Source organism: Neophocaena asiaeorientalis, unplaced genomic scaffold (genome assembly GCF_003031525.2).
Source record: "Neophocaena asiaeorientalis asiaeorientalis breed wild unplaced genomic scaffold, Neophocaena_asiaeorientalis_V1.1 scaffold268, whole genome shotgun sequence".
Lineage (NCBI taxonomy): Eukaryota > Metazoa > Chordata > Mammalia > Artiodactyla > Phocoenidae > Neophocaena > Neophocaena asiaeorientalis.
This window is the reverse complement of record NW_020173979.1, coordinates 2,264,795-2,283,733: the sequence shown is the minus strand read 5'-3', so window position 1 is coordinate 2,283,733 and position 18,939 is coordinate 2,264,795. Positions and strand designations below refer to the sequence as shown.

General features: G+C 51.1%; 2 protein-coding genes across 2 annotated transcripts in view; one reads left to right on the top strand and one right to left on the bottom strand.

Moving 5' to 3' along the window:
* Nucleotides 1-7,311, top strand: part of LOC112405086 (CDK-activating kinase assembly factor MAT1-like) — a 63,886-nt gene extending 56,575 nt beyond the window's left edge. Inside the window, 1 exon segment of the mRNA XM_024753369.1 lies at nucleotides 7,120-7,311. Coding sequence (XP_024609137.1) covers nucleotides 7,120-7,311 — 192 coding nt within the window.
* On the bottom strand, nucleotides 6,831-18,720 carry STC2 (stanniocalcin 2). Its single transcript, XM_024753387.1, has 4 exons — nucleotides 18,236-18,720; nucleotides 16,033-16,175; nucleotides 13,022-13,233; nucleotides 6,831-7,966 (listed from the first exon to the last, which is right to left on the bottom strand). The coding sequence occupies exons 1-4, from the start codon at nucleotides 18,384-18,386 to the stop codon at nucleotides 7,564-7,566; spliced, it is 909 nt and encodes a 302-aa protein (XP_024609155.1). The 5' UTR covers nucleotides 18,387-18,720; the 3' UTR covers nucleotides 6,831-7,563.
* Nucleotides 18,721-18,939: the final 219 nt, after the last annotated feature.

The window sequence follows — 18,939 nt, the reverse complement described above, 5'->3', positions numbered from 1 at the left end:
GAGAAGGCATTTGGACCCTATCCTGGGGCTCCATCTCATTCCTTTGTGCCTTTCATCGTTTCCCTTTTTAAAAATACATTCCTCTTCATTTCAGCTGAGTCATTTTCCTCCCCCTCCTTCTCTTCTTGACAGTCCCGGGAGCCGGAAGGAGCCCTGTCCCAAATCCTTGGCTATTCCAGGCCAGATGTTTTCCAAATGTCCGACTCTCAGGAACCTTGGCATCCAGCGGAGTGGGCTCTGGCCCCAAATCTCTCTCCTCCCTCATCTCGGTCAGTCTCTGCTTTCTTTCTCATTAAGGAGTTTATGAACCGGCTTTTCTGTGGGTCCCTTGCCTTGAGGTTTGCAGTGAGAGATCCTGGCAGGAAGGCCCTCTGCTCCCAGCGTGTTGGTTGCTGCCTGGCCCAACCTACCGCTTGGAGCTGCGCAGGGGCTACTCTCCCACCCTAGAGAGGGTCCCCACCTAGTTAGGCTCTGCCCCCTTATGCCTGGTTCAAATTCCCACTATGTGGGGCTGACCCCTCTATCCTGGCCATAGAATACTTTGTACCTGCTTCAGACAACCACCAGGACAGTGGAAAGGATGGGGCAGCTCATCCCTTCTGTGCTCTTGACTCTAGGCTCAAACCTTCCAAAATGGCCAGGAGGAATAATCCCCACTGTTGACATGGCATCCATGGTCTTCAGAGCATCTCCTGTGTATTGTCACTTTCGTATAGCTTCAGTCATTTCTCCTCACTACCCAGTGTGAGGGAAGCTGTTAGTTTCCTTATTTTGTAGCTGAGGAAACAGGCTTACAGAGTTTAACTGATTTGCCAAGATCTCAGGGTCAGTCCTGATTTATTTTTTCAGTCATTATTTTTTTAAAAAAAGAGATTTACTGGGTACAAGACGAGTAAGTGTCTGGATCAATATTATGTCTCCTGACTCTCAAATTATTAGGCTTCCCAGTGACTTTTAATTCTGACACCCACTCACTGACTCTCTGACATGTCAGTGCCCCTTACAAGGACACAAGGTTATATTTCCTTTAGGAGTTAAAGTGAATTGAAACGTATGTGATTTGACAATTTGGCATCCTTTTAGGACAAGAGGTTTCATTCATTCATTCATTCCCACTGTGTGATGGCCAGGCCTCTGGAGAGACATGAAACTGTGTGCAGAGGTCAGTGTCTGCCCTTGTGACAGTCATTACCAAGGATGAACTTCAAACCCTAGTTTAGATCTGCAGAATGTGCTGTAAAATCCTCCAGTCTGTCTTGGGGAAGCCAGTTACCATGGAAGAAGGGAGACTAACCACCCTGAGACAGCCATGGTTTGGGAGGCCTCGGGGGATGAGGTGTCACATGGAGAGGGAGAGAGAGAGAAGGGGATGAGGTTGGGGGCCAGGAGTACTGAGATGCCATCTTAAAGGGCCCATCCATCCATCTGTGAAGGCAGCTGACGCCATCTGGAAAAGAGACCAACCGCCCAGCAGAGCCCTTTCTAAGTTTCTGACCCACAAAATTCTGAGCAAAATAAAATCATTGTTTCAATCTACTAAGTTTTGGGGGTTGTTGTTAACATTGCAATAAACAACCGGGACAAAATTCCAGGGCCTGGTCATCCACCCTGCACGAAGCCCTCTTTGGTGCCCCCAGTCCTCGGCTGAGTATTCTGCATGACTCACCAGGGCAAGCAGGCAGGTGGTCTCCATTCTTATTAGGTTGTCACTTCTTTTTACCTGGCCACTCCCCCTTAGCTTTAAGAACTATAAACGATCCTGGAAACTCTCCAATGGAACATGGAACCAGCCGATTCTCCTCGGCACCTTGTGAACAATTGCCCTGCCTCTGAGAATTCCTGGAGGGGCTTCTCTTGTCTTTCCCATGCTTTAGTTCGCCCAGGCAGACCTGATGTTACATGGTGGTAGGTGGGAATACACCCTCAAGTGCCAGGAGGCTTGGATTCTCTGGGACATCAGAGTTCATCCTGGTGGGGCTTGTTCCATGCATAAGCTTAGGTTGGCTTTGTGGCTTTTTTTCCCCCCATTCTCTTCAGTGAGTGACTTTTGAGTGTGTGTTCTTTCTGGGGAGTGATAAAAACTGAACTGCTTATGCTAGCAGCCATGCATGACTCCCAGCTCAAAGTTAGTATTGCTCTTTCCTCCTTTTTCGCCCCCCCCCACCCCCCTGCAAATACTTTTACATAAAACGTGTTCTCTGGACAAGGCTTGTCCCCTCCTCAGTAGGCTGCTTTCTTTTTTTCTGACTTTAGAATAAATTCAAATTACCGTCTCCAGATTGCGGGACCCACAATTGCTCCTTTTGGAAACTTTGCTTAAATACTAGCATATTTGGAAGATCTTCTAACCCTCCCACAGCCTCGTCATTCCTGAACCGGTGGACTGGAGCAGTCCTGAAGGTTGCGGGGAGGCAGCTGCGTTTCCGAACTCGGGGGTATTAAACCCACATTTTCACATCAGGGGTGACGGATGGTAAGGCAGATCGGGGTGAGCCCTGCCACCCCCTGGAGCTAGCTAGCCTTGCGATGGGCTCTAGGCAAATTAAGACGCCTTTGAGCCTCAGTTTCTTTATATGTAAAATGAGGCTCAGAAATAATACCTGTAAAGCACCAGGCAGCGCATGGGGCACATAACAGATCCACAAGAAACTGCAACTATCGTGATGGGGGTGATGACAGTGGTGAAGATCTCAGGGAAGCCTGACGTCTCAGGCAGGGCTGGCGATCGGGTGGGTTTAGTGGCGACAACTCAATCTACATGGTGACACAAGCCAGCCACTCCCCAAATGATTTCCTCAGGGACACTTGAGAAGCACCTTAAAAAAAGAATCACCCACATGCACAGAAGAGCGATGAGATGCCGTGATTTTCCTGTTCCTCCTTTAACCTGAACCAAAAATCTGAGTCTTTGCGGAGAGGAAAGGTGAGAGCATCAATTTTCCTTTCCGTTCTAAAGCAGAACTCCTCAGAGGCCTGGTGCTATAAAGCTAAGAGTATAATTTATTCTTTCTCTAAGCCCTGTGTAAAATAGGAATAATACTGACTGGTTTAAATTTAAAAAGAAATCAAATGTGGAGAATCTAGGCCTGAAGTGGGGGAAAGCATGTGGGCTTAGAGTCACACATCTGGGTTTGAGTTCAGACCCCGCCCCCCTCACTAGCCACACGGTTTGGGAGAAGTTGCTTTACTTTTCTATACCTTGGTTTCTTTACCTGTAGAATGGGGATAAGACCCGCTACTTGTGGGACATACTGGGGATGAGATTACGTATGCAACGTGCCTAGTGTGGTCCTGGGCACATAGTAGGTATGCCAATGGTGGAATAAATCAGGGACTCCAGCTCTGTTGTGTTGAGGAAGAGCTGGGGAGCAGGTTTCCCTGCTGTGCAGAGCCACTGAGCTTTTATTCCGGTGGCGTCCAATGCAGGCTCAGTCTGAAAGAAGGGGTGGCCACCTCCAAGGTCTGTGGACTCCAGAGGGAGATGTGAGGACCACCCTGATGGCCCTGGGTTGGTCACAGGAAGCTCATCCTCCTCTTTGTCTGGGTGATCCAGGCAGGGTTTTTCTTTTTTTTTTTTGCGGTACGCGGACCTCTCACTGTTGTCGCCTCTCCCGTTGCGGAGCACAGGCTCCGGACGCGCAGGCTCAGCGGCCGTGGCTCACGGGCCTACCGCTCCGCGGCATGTGGGATCTTCCCGGACTGGGGCACGAACCCATGTCCCCTGCAGCGGCAGGTGGACTCTCAACCACTGCGCCACCAGGGAAGCCCCAGGCAGGGTTTTGCACAGAGTCCCTGTGATGGAGGAGAAGCCCAGGGCGGTCTTCTTCCCTGGGTTCCCCTCCCTGTAAACTGAACATCCAGCATTTAAAAAAAATCTTTATTGAAGTATAGTTGATTTACAATGTGGTGTTAATTTCTGCTGTACAGCAAAATGACTCAATTATACATATAATATATATTCTTTTTTCATATTCTTTTCCATTATGGTTTATCACAGGATACTGCATATAGATCCTTGTGCTACACAGTAGGACCTTGTTGTCTTTTTTTTTTTTTTGGCTGCAACACTCAGCTTGCAGGATCTTGCCCTGAACCTGGGCCACCACAGTGAAAGCCCAGAATCCTAACCCCTAGGCCACCAGGGAAGTCCCAGGACCTTGTTTTTCATCCATCGTATATATAATAGTTTGCATCTGCTAATCTCAAACTCCCAATCCTTCCCTCCCCCAACCCCGTCCCCCTTGGCAACCACAAGTCTGTTCTCTATGTCTGTGAGTCTGTTTCTCTTTTGTAGATATCTGAACATCCAGCATTTAAAATGGACTCAAATCCCACTTGCTCACAGCCATCTCCCTTGGCCCATCCAAAGCCCTCTCAGACAATAACGCTACTCAAGGGGAAGTCAATTATTTAAAACCTTTATTAACGCTTGGAGAAAGATAATGCAATGTGACAATGTACAGGTCCCGCTGCCTAAATCCATAACAGAAACAGATATTATGACTTAGCAAAGCTCACGTGGTACCGATGCTGAGATCGGATGAGGGTTGTTCTTCCTTAGGAAATGGGCCCTGGAAGCATTGTTTTCCCATGTTGTTCTAACGAAGACTTTTCCTTGGTTCGAGTTGAAATTTCTCTCCGTGTGTGTGTGTGTGTGTGTGTGTGTGTGTGTGTGTGAAGTATGACTATAGCTCTGGGCTGGCGTTTTCTATTTTAGTTTTGAGTGTTAGCATTTCAGTCTACTCAGGCCTCTCACTTCAGAATAACAGGACTATTTATTGATACAAAGGAGAGGTGTTTGGATCATCTTGTTAAGATGCAAGCCTCAAAATAAACATCATATCTTTATTTGGAATCCACATCCTTCCTCAAAGGAAGGCTCAAGAGCAAATCTGTATGAAGTCCGAAGCCCCAAGTTCAGGGCCTATTTTTTAAGGATGACTTTGCTTACATTTTAGATTGTACAAATGCCTCTGTCCGTGCTTACAGGAATTTGGATGTTCCTCAGTTTTGAGATAAAGAATCTCAGCAATAAATACGATTGTAGGCTTCAAAACATTAGGAACCAGAATGCAAGGATTTCTACCTGATTTTTGAGAAGAAACAAAACGGTGGCATGAAAAATATACAACAGAGATCGGGGAGGCGGTTCAAATCAACAGAGTAAGCAGTTTTATGCCTTGGGGGAAAACACTGAGATAATAAATACAAATGACAAATATTTACAATAGAAGCAACACATGGGACGTCAGGAGCGAACACGTAAAACAGTTACACCGAGGAAAACATAAAAGTGATGCCTTTCACCCATCCAGCCCAGGAGCCGGCGAACAAATGAACAGCTGACCCAGCAACGCGAGAGAATTTGTTATTGCTTCAGCTTTTGAGTGATGTAAGGAAAACAGTCCATGTGCTGCGTGGCTTGAGACACGTTCTCAAGGCATAAGCAGTGAGGGCATCCACTGCTTATGTTCGTGGCTTGAACATAAACCGAACACGGTTTATGTTCGGTTGCCATGGCAGAGCCTGACACACTGGTCCTCCTCCCTCCGAGGGCAGAGCCGGATTAAGTGCACTGTCTCCTCCTCTTTCTGCAGCTCTAGCTCTCTCTAGGTGCTTCTCCCAGCCTTTTGTCCCCCTCCCCCGATACCCAAATGGTTTCTTTCCAACATGGATCATGAAAGATTGGGGAAATGACGCTCCGGCACCATGTCCTGGCAGCAATGAGATTGGATTTGGGTTATATAAACACTAGCTGTGCTTTGGGGAAGGGCATTCTGTGGAACAAATCATTTTCGAGCAGATAAATTTAGCTTCTTTATCTCTGGCCTCAGGTTGCTTTCAGGGAAAGCTATGAGCTGATGTAAATGGAGGATGCATACTTTTTTGCCCAGTCACTAGAACAGCAGTCAGCAAACTCAGGCCCAAGTGCCAAGTCCAGTTGGGTCCCTGTTAAATAAAATTTTAATGGCATGGAGACAAGCCTATTTGGTATGTGTTGTCTACGTATGTCTGCTTTCAGGCGACAAAGGCTTAGTTGGGTAGCTGCAACAGAAACCATACAACCCGCCAAACCGAAAATAGTGTATTCCCTATCTGGACCTTTATAGAGAAGGTCTGCCGACCCCTGCTCTAGAAGGACCTGGCCCAGCACATCCATCCACTCCTTGCAATACTGGGCTCCTGTCTGAGTACTGGCTGCAAGAAAGGATAAGCTTTAATTTGTAGCCTGTTGGGAAAGAGAAGTAAAGTCCTATCTCTGAAACCTCTTCAGTAACCACAAGACATCCACTGCTGACGATTTCTGTTCTAATCTTCTCCCTGTATCTTTACTTCTGTCTCTCCTCTCTGCCTTTCTTTTGTTTACTCTGACTCCTTTTCTTATTGCTAAATTTTCAATCTGGATCTGGGAAATCTCGTCCCTCAGCGATTTTCAGCAGTCTCCTCCATTTATGCAAAAGGTCGGCATTCCTTGGTGAAAATTACTGAGTAGTCCTTCTGTGTTCCCCTTTTCCATCCTCCAGCACGGAGAGGCCAGCTTTCCAACTTGGCCTCATGGAATCCAGGGTACGGTGCTTTATCTGTCTTGGCTGAGGGTCAAGGTGAGATACCGAAATGCAAAAGGAAATCTGTCAAATGCACTCCTCCTGTGTGCATTTTCCTCCAGGTGTGGCTTTGCCCTAAGTGGCAATGAGCCCACGTCAGGCAGTCAGATGTACGGCTACACTGCTCTTTGATTCCTTTTAAAATAGCACTAAAAACAATTCAGCCCCCAAAGATGGGTTGTTTTTTGTTTTCCCTTGAGCTGGTTTCAATGACCCAGTTGCTTTGTTTGAAAGCTATTTATTTAGACGACAGATATGGAGATGTAACTGGATAAATAAAAAAAAAGTGAAATCGAGACTTGAAGCAGTGGTTAAAATACAAACACACAGGGGCCACTCCCTCGGACAGGGTGCCCCAGACAGAACAATGGCTCAGAAATTACACTTAGAACCCTCACCCGCCCCTTCCCAAGTTGCTCCAAACCTCAAGGTCCCATGCAAGAAACTGGATTTGGTTTGGCACCAAGCACCCACACGGCCCCTGCTTCCTCTCCACCCTTCTCCTGATTCCCAGGGAGATTTTCACACCCACTCCTGCACCGGAATCCAGCTGCTCTCCACCAAGACAGCACCAGAAGCTGCGGTCTGGGCCGCGATCCAGCCCCGGGGGTCACCCCCGCCCCTCCCCATCGCCTCCCACAGCAGAGGGAACCGCAGGCTGCCGCCCAAGGGCTCCGCGGATGGAAAGAAGGCAAAGTTGCAATGAGGACGCCGGGTGGCTCCCTCCCTTCGGGATGTGCCGGTGCGGGACCCAGCGGGCACAACCGAGCCCTCGCTGCCGCCCAGGGAGTCTCCGCTTCACCTGTCCATGCCGCTTACATACACCTCCATCAAGTCCGCAATCCCCATCAAATCCTGCGTGTGACATCCCCCCTCTTTAATGGCAAATGTTTTGGAATGTCCAGAGAGAAGAAAATGGACGGCGTGGAGCAAAGATTTCCCGGCCGGGCCTTTCGTTTCACCTCCGGATATCAGAATACTCAGACTGTTCTTCCTCCCACTCGCTGCTTCCAGAAGTTCCCTGGGCCCCGTGGCCGGCCGCTCTGCCCCGGGTGTGGGCGTTTGCGTGGCTCTTGCTACCTCGCTCGCCCTTGGCACCTCGGCGGGTCTCCTGACTGCTGGGCTCCGAGAGGTGGTGACCTGCTTCGCCGTGGTGGCCCCTGGAGATCTTGGCCCTGTGGCCCTGGAGCTGGCGCTCGGGAGGCGCCGTGGGAGGCCTCTGGATGGCCGACGTGCAGAAACTCAAGATGGAGCACAGACTTCCCCAGTTCTGCTCACACTGAGCCTGGACGCTGTGCGTGATGGCCTCCTTCACCTCCTCCCCACAGGTCAGCAGCAGGTTCACCAGGTCCACGTAGGGTCTGGAGATTGAGAGAGAGACCCAGGATGCAGTACGCCTGCAGAGGGCAGGACCGATACACCGGGGGAGAGGGACGTGACCAACGCTCGGCTTGGGTTTGGTTTGGTGGACGAGCTTTCTGGAACTACTTGAAGCCTATTCTTTGGAGTACTGGTCTCAACCAACATTGACTGGGTGGCCATTACGTACTGGTATCCATGCCAGGCATTGGAGAGAACTGGAGGCTGGGGAGACAGCCTACCACAAGATAAAGGGCCAGTGAGGGACTTCCCTGGTGGTCCTGTGGTTAGGAAGCCGTGCTTCCACTGCAGGGGGCCGGGTTCGATCCCTGGCTGGGGAACTAAGATCCCGCATGCCATGCACAAATAAAAGGGCCAGTGACAATTCACAGGTGCATATGCTAGAAGTCTGGGAAGAATCTCTGGGGAGGCGGGGCAAGAACGCCAGCTGTGTGAATAAGACGGCAGGGGAGCTCCGGGTCTGTTTAGGGTGTGCTAACTGGGAGGGTTTTAGCGGGAGTGGAGCTGGGTCTTGGAGCCAGTGGAGTACTTAGGCAAATGATGAAGGGCCTTAAATACCAAACTGGGGAGTCTTTATGGCAGGGAAGCGAGGTTGGCTGGCTTTGCACTGGGTGTCCTTCTCCTAGGTGAGCTTTGTACGTGAGGCTCCCAAGAAACCATCTCACCCGTGGTCCGTGTTTGCCCCTGGTTTGGGCTCATGGTGATAAAGGGTGTTTTGGGAAGTTTCTGGGCGCACTCCCCTCTGTATCTGGAGGAGTCCGGAACAGGCAGAGAAGGGTGGGGGTATGTGAATTCCCACAGAGCTCTTCCGCTCCTTGGTAGCAGAGGCCGAGGTGGGGGAGTGGCTGTCTAAGCACCTCTATGCTTCCAATCTGGGCTTCGCCACAACGGGAGATGAGGGAGGGGAGAGCTGGCTGAGAGGGGTCTACGTGCTTGGGATGAGAGCCAGCTGTCTGTGAAATAAGCACGCTGGGATCCCAAGGGGAGGGCCAGTTGCTCAGGCCATCCCAGCTGCCCCGGGTTGTTCTTTAGGAAAGTGCTGGATGACCACGTCATGCAAACCTCCCTCCTGTGGGTGGGAGGTGTGTGCAGAAAGCTGGAGCAGTGTGCCTGCTTCTTATATTTTGGGGCCCATCTGGCAAAAAGGACCCCCCGGCAATGGGCTGTCCTGGCCCACTCACTGAGCCTTTCTTACATCTCACTGGCCTTTTTAAGATCCCCAAGGCGGGAGAGGGGTATGGAGTGTTCCATGTGGCTAACCAGCTTTCTTAAGCAGTCCTCACTGGCAGAATTTCTGGATATCTCTGATCAGGAACATTGAAGCTCTGGGCCATCCCTTTGGGCAGGAAATCACTCTGGAACATGAGATCATTTGTAAGAAGAAGAATTTTTTTCCTCTGTGAGCCTGGACCACCTGGGGGGCTGCATTATAGCCCATTTAATCTTTTCTCTGCAAGTTGACAGTTGTCGCCAAGCAGGAAGAGCAGATTGTGTTTTGAGACTTGTGAAGCAGTTTACTGCCATTTTTATGAATTAGTCCTCAAGTTGTAATTGAGTGGACTGTCCTCATTTCATCGATATAAAAAAGGAGACGAGGCGTGTGTGCGTGTGTGTGTGTGAAAGTGGCTTTGGAAGCTTCTGGGCTGGGAAGGCCTGGGGCTGGGCTGAGAGTGGAGAGGAGGACTGTTTTGGCTGATAGAGATCAAGCTGCCTTTTAAGGCCTCCTTGATGCCTTCAGAGTCAGAGAGTCTGGGCACGGCTGATGGGCAGGGTGCTGAAACTCTGTAAGGCAGGCCCCTAACCGTGACAAGGACAGCAATGACCCAAGTCTGCTTAAGAGACGAGGGCAAGGGGCAACACAAGGGAAATGCTCCCTGCAGGTCTGTTTCCTTCCATCTTTTGAAAACTAGCAACTGACTGCCTCAGGGAGGTCAGGGTCACCGAGTATATCTGCTACAGCAGCATCGGGATTTTAGCACCTGATCCTACCTGCCACCCCCTGGGGCTAGATGGGCAAATCGAGGAGGCTGAGCATCTGTCCTTTTGGGATGCTCTCCTTCACGTTTCTTTCCCCAGAGTAAGGGGAGGGCCCTCTTGGGAATGCACAGACTGCCTCTTGGCCTCCTTCGCCAGGGCGTCCTGCCCACCAGATGAGCTCTCCGAATCCCGAGGCGGTCCCGGAAGGCTAGCCCACGCTCTCTTCTGCCCTCAGCGCTGTCGGCCGGGGAGAAAGCTGTGAACTGTGGGGAGGGCTGTGTGTTCATCTAAGCTTGTTTCGAGCTGGCATGGTGCCTTCTCTGGCTGCTAGCTCAGCCCGTGTCTAATGACAAAGCCCAGCTCTCTCCACTGGGAGTCAGCAAGGCTAAAAGATTTTTTAAAATACTTGGAGCGGGACGTGGCTGGAGGCTGCCAGCACTCAGTGACAGGGTGTGTGGTGGCCAAGCCGTTGATATGGAGGAAGTGGGATGGGAAGGGGGTGAGGGGAGCAGAGGGTTTGAAGGAAGTCCTTTTAACTGAACGTGTTTTGGGGTGAATGAGGATCAGGTTGAGGGATGCGGGTGACGTGCATTCTGGAGTGACTATGATTTCCTCCTCTCTAGAGGGAAGAGCCAATTCAGTTTTCATTTTCTTATCTGTGGCCAGTGTCACACATTCTTAAATGGTCTTCTTGATATCTGGGGACTGATGGGATCTTTTGTGCTCAAATCAGTTCAGATAGTTAAAAAACAAAAACCTCAGTTCAGCTTGAAGTACTAGTGGACGCAGTGTGTAGTCGTGGCTTCAGAAGGGAAGGTAGTGGGGATTTGTGGGGAGCTAGGGGTGCCGGCTTAGCAGGAGGCAAGATGACTTGGATGCAGCCACACTGAGAATTTGAGAAAATGGCCCAGGTTTGCTTTCGGGATGGACCACCAGCATTTCCAGAGCAGGCCTGGGTGGGGGCTATGTGTTGGCTCTAAATGATGTAAGGAGTCCTTTGGAAGTCAGGGTCCCGTGGCCCCATGGACCATGTTTCCGTAGAGGAGATGTCAGAAAGCCACGGTACTTTCCCTCTCCTTAAATTCAAGGTGGGGAGGGTGGCAAAAAACCTCAAAACCTTCAGTTTCCCCACAGAAGACGTTTCTCCAGAAAGACAAAGTCTTCTTGGCTCCAAGAATGTACCATAGAATTAAAAACTAGTGCCCCGTCATCCATGCTTGAGGCCAACAAACTATCTCTAAAGGATGACAGTGGGCTGAGGACAAATGAATTTCATGAGTTTCTCAGCCATGGGGTGTCTGCCTCTTGCAGGGGCACCTTGAAGGAAGGAAATTTCACAGTGCTTTGCCAGTATAATGGGGCTGTTTCTAAGAAAAGGGAAAAATCCCGCCACATTTGGGGACCACTGAGCCTTTAGCTGGTCTGCGGGGGAGAACGCAGCCTAGGTTACAAGGAGGTTTGAGGTCTATTCCCGACAACTGGCTTCAGAATCACCAATTCCCAAGTTGAAAAGTAGGAATTGAACCTCAGAGTAAGACCTTTAACCACTTAGCTTCACTTTCTTCCTCTGTTATATGGGGACAGTATTCTCTGGCTTGTGGCACTGTTGGGAAAGATAAATGAGATAATCCGGGTAAAGTCTCTGGCCAAAGGGCCTGGCCCACTCAGAAAATGATAGTTATTGCTATTGTTGTTGATGCTATTGTTGCTTTGTTTTTCTCTAGGGATTTGGAAGAATAGGAAATATTTTATCAGGCATTAGTGTAACTCAAGGAAAAGCCACATCGGTTTGCTCTTGGCAAGAGCTGCTGGTAGAGATTCACGGTGAATCTTATAATTCTAACACCGCACCAAGGGGTGCTGCAAGATACCTAGAGCCTCATAATCAAGTGGAAAGTGACAGGTGACGGTTGCTGTCCTCTGTGATCTAAGTGGTGTATGTGGGGGTGGGGAGTGGCCTGTTTAGCGACATAGCTGGGGGAGGCCATGGCACAAACTAAGGAGCAAGAGTTCATAAAATTGTACTGATTTGGCTCAATGAGTCGCTGTGTAAAGACTAACAGTGCTATGACTTGTACTGGGCTGCTTAGCTAGTAGCTTCCTTTCTAAGTCCCCAAGGAAGGCGCCATTGTAACCTTCAGGGGCTACTGTGTTAGAAGCAACTATGCACCCACATGCTTTACTACTCTGCAAAATTGAGGATCCTATAGGGATGTTTTTTAAGGAAGGAGACGTCCTGGGTTTATGATCGAATTGCAAGTCTTCCGATAAGTACGTTCTTATTTCCTCACTTTGGCATAAAGGCGTTTAGCTGATTAAAGTTTTTGTCATTTGTTTTGCATTTTCTCTGGGAGGGCGTTAATGTTAGAGAAGGTGAGTCGGACCTTCTAAAGGAAAGGAGAGCTTATGGAGGCAGGAAAAAAAGCGATTGGTTTGTAAGAGTGTAAGTCCTGGAGCCCGACCGCCTGGCTCCTTATCCTGGCTTTGCCTTTCATTGTCTGTGCGACCTTTACCGCAGTGAATCTCAGTTTTCTCATCTGTAAAATGGAGATGAGAATGGTACCCAGCCCACGGCGCCGTCATGTGGATCAAGTGAAAAATTCATATGAAGCCCTTAGCACAATACCTGGCACTTAGTACATGCTCAGTATATTATCAGCTCTCGGCCGTCTGCCGGGGCACCCGCATGGCTACTTGGAACCCTCAGCACCGTTGGGATCTTGGCTGAGGGGAAGACGAAAGGTATTTCCGAATTCTACACATCTCACGCTCGGTGAAAAGATTTCCTGTGGCTACTGCTTAGGATTTGGAAACCGATGGTGGAAATTTCTTTCGCTTTTCCTGAAGGCCAGCTGGAAGGGGACTCCTGGGGAGTCAGTGCGCAGCTTTCTGAGGTAAACCACAACCTTCCCAGTTTGACAGGAGAGTTCAGCCTTTACAGGCCAGCCCCTCAAACCGAGGAAGACTCTCCTCCAGCCCCAGCAGGCCTCCCCTTCCTCTATCCTAGTTGCACCATTCCGTTCCCCCCCAACCCCCTGCCCCCAGAGGGCAGCACTCACTCGTGCAGCAGTAAGTCCTTGAAGTGGATCATCTCCACCATCACCCGGGTGTTCTCCTGGGCGGCAGAGCACAGGTCGTGCTTGAGGTAGCATTCCCGCTGTAACTGGAACACCATCTCCTTGATGGCCGGGCACTTCCGGCTTATGCAGCCGAATCTGTGCCGCAGAGCGTGGGCCTTACACTTCAAGGCATCTTTGATGAAGGACTTGCCCTGAGAGCAGAGGGGACAGCGGAGGGAGAGCAGGGCGGGAGAGACCAGTCCTTCTTACACACTTCAGCTTTTTTACCCTTTCTGGGCTTACAAGGGATTTTTCTGACAACTGAACTCCAAGGCCCTGCCGCACACAGACACCCTGGCAGGTGACAGGCTGAGGCTACATCAGGAGGTCTGTCCAGAGGGACGTGATACCCCCACACTCGGTATGTTACTCGGGAGACAAATGCATCGGCCTCCTTCCTCCTGACCCGCTCTGCTAGCCTTCCTGGTCCTGGGCCACCCATGACCCTCCATCTTCAAGGCGGCCCCACTGTTGGCCGTTTGGTGGCAACGCTTCTGGAACACAGAGGGGAATTTGGCCAGGCATAAATCCAGAACTCCTTGGTGGCGCCCAGCAAGAGTTTTTCTCAAGTAGAAAGTCCCTGCTTGTCCAAATCTCACATCTCCCCTTGTTCCTTCTAGGGATGTCAAGATCCGGTGCTAGCTGGGCCTCCCTTCTCTGTCTCAGTGCCTCCTGCCACCCCCAACCCATACTCTCTCTTGTCTCCTCCTAGCCTTTAAGGAGGAGCATTCTTTTTCCTTTTTGAAAGCAATTCGACTCCTTTAAACTGTTAGGGTTATTGCCTCTAAAAGGCCCGCCTGGCACACTGCCTGGCAGCATCTGGAGTCTGAACTGCCCAACTGACGGCCCCTCCCCCATGCTCCCGGCCTCCGAGTGGCGAAGGCAGCCAGGCATACATCTGGCCTACAGTCCTCTTTCTTGGCAACCCCATTAGATCGCTCTTATCCTAGAAAGGAGACAGCTGTTCGGGGTGTGGCGGCGAGCCCGGGCCGGCAGCTCCCTTATCAACCTCTCGGGGCAGAGAGGCACTGTGGGATACCTACCCAGGGATCCCCGCACCCCGCTTACTATAGAAACAAGCTGTCGTTGGAGAGGTCACCCCCTGTTTTTTTAGACAGGCCCGGACGTACCGGAGTTGAGAAAGTAAATGGGTTTAGGTTGGAAGTGGGAAGCCAGCCAGCATGTTTATTTCAGTTCTCTCCTTTAGAAGCAGTTGAAATGTCTACAGATAGTGTCTGATCACTGAAAAACCACCTCCCCGTAGCCCCCTTTCCTCTGACTCTCCAGTGGGAGCCAAATAGGATGGAGGGTACGGTGTGCCAGTTTATTAAGTAGTTATGGGCTGAGATCTGACTTGAAAGGGATGCTTCTAACTTGAGAACATACTGCTGTTGGTTGAGAGAAAAAAGGAAGATTAATTTATGCGAGGGCTGCAGTAATACGTTCTTGGTATTCTTCCCTGACATCCTGTGGGATTGCCCTGAAATACACATCTTTCCTCCGGATTTCCTATTACGTTTCCTAATTCCAGTTAATCCAGAAGGGATGCTTTATTAGGGAGTCTCAAGGAGTTCAAACGTTCTACTCCTCTTTCCTTCCCCGGTTTCTGTTTCCCCTGCTGCCACCCCACATCCTCTGTAGGGGAGGCTGCCAGCCCTGTCACATTGCTTTCTGGTTCCCAGGCGTTGCTTTGTCAGGCTCTCTACAGGATGTCAGTACATGGTGACTGGCGATGTTCATAAATCACACCTAAACTGTTGGCCTCATCCAAACACTGTCATGGCTCTCCAATGAAATGGGAGAGGAAGTCTGTAACAACTACAGGGTACTTCATAGTGCATATGTGGGCTGGGGAGGACAGGAAGGAGATGAGCCTAATGCTCTACTCCATCTGAAACATGTTTGGATCGTGGGCACTGGAGCCATAAAGTTGCTTGTTGGGTTCATTTCCTGCCCACACAGCAACTGGGCTTTACCCTGGGGACCCTGGGATAACTGAAGTGGGTCAGACCCTGACTATAGTTATTATATAGAGCAGGACTCATTCAGGGTTCCGACTTTTCAGGTTGGGAAAGGAGGATCTGCTACTTAGGAGGGAGAAAAGTCTGCTCTTCTGAAGGCCCTGATTTATCCATGCTACCTGCCCACATGCCCTCTGAATTTATTTATTTATTTATTTCTGGCTGTGTTGGGTCTTTGTTGCTGCGCGTGGGCTTTCTCTAGTTGCGGTGAGCGGGGGCTTCTCTTGTGGCAGAGCACGGGCTCTAGGCGTGCAGGCTTCAGTAGTTGTGGCTCGTGGGCTCTAGAGCGCAGGCTCAGTAGTTGTGGTGCACGGGCTTAGTTGCTCCGCGGCATGTGGGATCTTCCCTGACCAGGGATTGAACCCGTGTCCTCTGCGTTGGCAGGTGGATTCTTAACCACTGCGCCACCAGGGAAGTCCCCCACATGCCCTCTAGGAGATGATGAATTTCTACAAATTTTGTGTCTCTTTTATTCTTGAAAATAGCTTTCGGCATGGTCAGTTGGAGTCCCTGCCCTTCTCCACTCAACCTACACTCTTAAATGTGATGGGCCTTGCAGACTTGGGTTCTGGGTAGCCGGACATCCTTAGGTGTCCCTTAGAAGGTGTTTATTATTTATTATGACTTTTGTCTTCTCTGCTAAGAATCCTCAGATAAGTGTTCAACTTGGTCTCCATTCCACGCTGTGTGTGGAGACACAGTTGAAGAGTGGAGAAGGATTTAGCCTACATGACAGGTCCAGAAAGCTGAACTCCAGGAGTGGAGTGGGGAGTCACTGGCAGCCTGCTGCTCACCTAGAAGGTCTCTGGCAAGTGCTAAAACCCACCATGACCGTCAGCTAAGAAAATCTGTTAACAAGTCTTTCCAACGAACATTTCGATCACGCTACGCTAACACAAAACATTCGTGGCGCTCAATATGGTTTTTTACCTGGGCATCAAATTTTCCAGCGTTGTGCAGAAAAGTCATGCAAATTCCATGTAAGCCCCGTATCTCACAAGAGTTGTTCTCGAAACATTCAAACACGCCACACCCCACATCGCCAGCGTTGACCAAGCAGTGCTGGATTTCCGCTAAAATGAGAATTACGTACAATCATATTCAAAATTCTCAGCCATGCTGGGGAGTGCAGAGAGGCGGGTTGAAATAAAAGTAACGACTAAAAGAAGATTTAAGAGAAAAAGTTAGAAGTGACTATTTCAGGATCTAAAAAACCAGGGAAAGAAAATTTCATCACTTAATCTACTTATGAAAATGTATTTGTAAATATTTGTAAAAAATTAGCCAAACCTACATTGCGAAAGTCACAATCAGAAGTTAGGTCTGAACACTCCATTTTTCATCCTTCTCGTCTTATTAAAGTATTTGTGGGAATACTTAGTCTGAAAGCATAAGATATTTCAGCTTTCTAAACCCACAGACAAAAATAAAATTTCAACCCATCAGCTTGCTCTTCCTTTCTGTACTTCATCAATGAAATACCCTTCTCTACTTGGATGAAGCTGCTGTTATTAAATCAAGGCCATTTCCTTCCTGACCCCCAAATGAAAGCGTCCAAAAAGCAGTTTCAATTCAGCTTTATGATTCAACATCTAAAAATCAAAACAAAATTCCTATTAAGGCAGCGCCTCCAAACCATCCGCATTAAAAATACCAGGCTAGGGAAGCTGCGGTTTGCAAGCAAGCTCAGGAATAGTCAGATGGGGGCTAGTCTGCAGAAACGCAACCTTCGCAGTTAGAGGCTCCTTTTAAACAGAGATCCGGGGTGAGGTGACGCTTCATCCCCAAGAATTCCCGCGACCCGGGAGTTTGCTGCCCCCCTTCGCAGAATGTGGCTCTAATTCGTCTCTGTGAAAGGACAGGCTGAGAGGGAGTTAACTGTCAGGCTGCCGCGCGCAAAGCCTGTCTTCCTTCCCTCCCCCTACCCAATTCCTTGACTTAAACCAACCACAAAATTATATCAGAAAAGTATATTTTGGAAGAAGGGCGGGGTCGGAGGAGATAATCCACATTCAGGTTAAATCTGCGGAGAGAATGAGGGGCGTGTATTTATTGAGGGTCACCAACTAGCGAAAATCACGTTCGATTCTCAGGGAAAGCTCTGGGACTTTCCCTGAGGAGAGGGTGCGCGAGGGTCCTAGGATGAGCGGGGCGCGGGCCGCGGGTGCTGGCACCCGCCTATGGAGGTGGGAGACTCCCGGACGACCCCACGCGCGGCCCCGGCGCGCCGGCCAGGAGCGCGCAGGGCCGCGATTCACGCGCTCCGGGCGTCGCTAATGGGCACTCGTGCATTCCTGCTCGTGCGGTGAGCGCACGCACGCCGCCCCCGGTTTCGCAGGCCCCCTAAATAAAGGGAGGGCCGTGAAGAGCGAAGGAGCTGTAGGCAGATTTTCTTCCTCTCCAGGAGGCTGGGAAAAGGGCCAGCCCCGAGCCCTGCACGCCTGGCTGTGCTCGGCAGCTTGTGGGTGAGCGGAGAGCCGGTCGAGCAGCTGCGGCGCACGGTTCGGGCCGTGTCACCATTTCTTCCCTTGCTGACCTGCCCTGGAGCGGGGAACGGCGGCAGCACCGCAGAGGTACGCTTTTGCGCCACCCGCCCCTACCCCTTCCGAAAGGAATGCTCCCTAAGGGGAAAGTTCAAAATGCAATTTGTCTCGCCTACAAAGTTCTCGGATGTCGGGCATCTTTTGAGGAAGGGGAGAAGCGGTCCTGCCGCGGCCCACCGGCTGGGAAGAGAAGTTCTCCGGGTTCAGGGCGCAGCCTCGCTCCGGGGACCCTCCGTGCCTCCCGCAAGCCGGTCAGGATGGAGCAGGGAGCTTTGAACCGGACCGGGGACTCCGGAGCCGGCACTGGCCGCGTCAGACGCTGCTTCACTTACCCTCGACCCAGGGAGGACAGCAACAAGTCCTGCCCCAGCCATTTCATCACCCTGCCAGCACGTGCGGATTCCGGGCGCGCGGAGCCCGGCGCGGACCTCGCTTTGCCTCGCGCTTTCCTTTGCACGTCCTACGCCACCCCAAGAGTTTGCGCGGCCCAGGGTGGGCGCCCAGTTCCGGGCGAAGCGCCCGGGGCGCTCTGCGTGGGTGCCGGGTGTCTTCTCCCAGCAGCTCCCCGCCGCTGGGGCGCACGCACTTACCTGTGTTCTGCAAGGACAGGCGGCCTTTCTGCTGGGATCCCCTGTCTTGGGGGCCTTCGGGCGGATTGGTGGCGTCGGTCCCTCGCGCCGGGTCGAAGGTAGCCAACACCAAAGCCAGGGTCACGAACTGGCGCAGCCGCTCGGCACACATGGTTCTTGGTGTAAACCTCCCGCCCGGAGACCTGGATTCTTTGTGCTCCCCTCCTCCTCTTCCTCCTCCTTCGCCGCTTCCCCTCCTCCTCCCACTCTTCCTCCTCGCTCGCCTTTTCCCTCCTTGCGGCCGCGGCTCGGATAGAGGTTACCCAGCGCCCTCCCGTAGCTCTCTGGAGAGCATGTGACCAGGCCGTTAGCGGCGCCGCGAGTGCCCGGCAGTGGCAGGGATGGTGCCTCAAATATCCCTGGAAGCTCTGGTGTCACTTGAATGAAGGAGTCGAGCAGGTGTTGTCCCGGCGGCTGGACCAATCCGAGACCCCCGCCCGTTTGACAACACGGTCGGGAGGCGTGGCCTGTGCCCAACTACTACGGGAGGAAGCCGAGCGCCGCTGGGAGCGCCTGACAAAGTTGCAGACCTGGCGGCGGCCACGCGTTTGCGTGCGTGTGTGAGTGTGTGAGAGCGCGGCCGGAGATGCATGCGCGTGTGCGGGTGCTCGAGGGCAATGGCCGAACGGACTTAAAAAAATAAAAGCGAATTCCAGCTCCGGTTG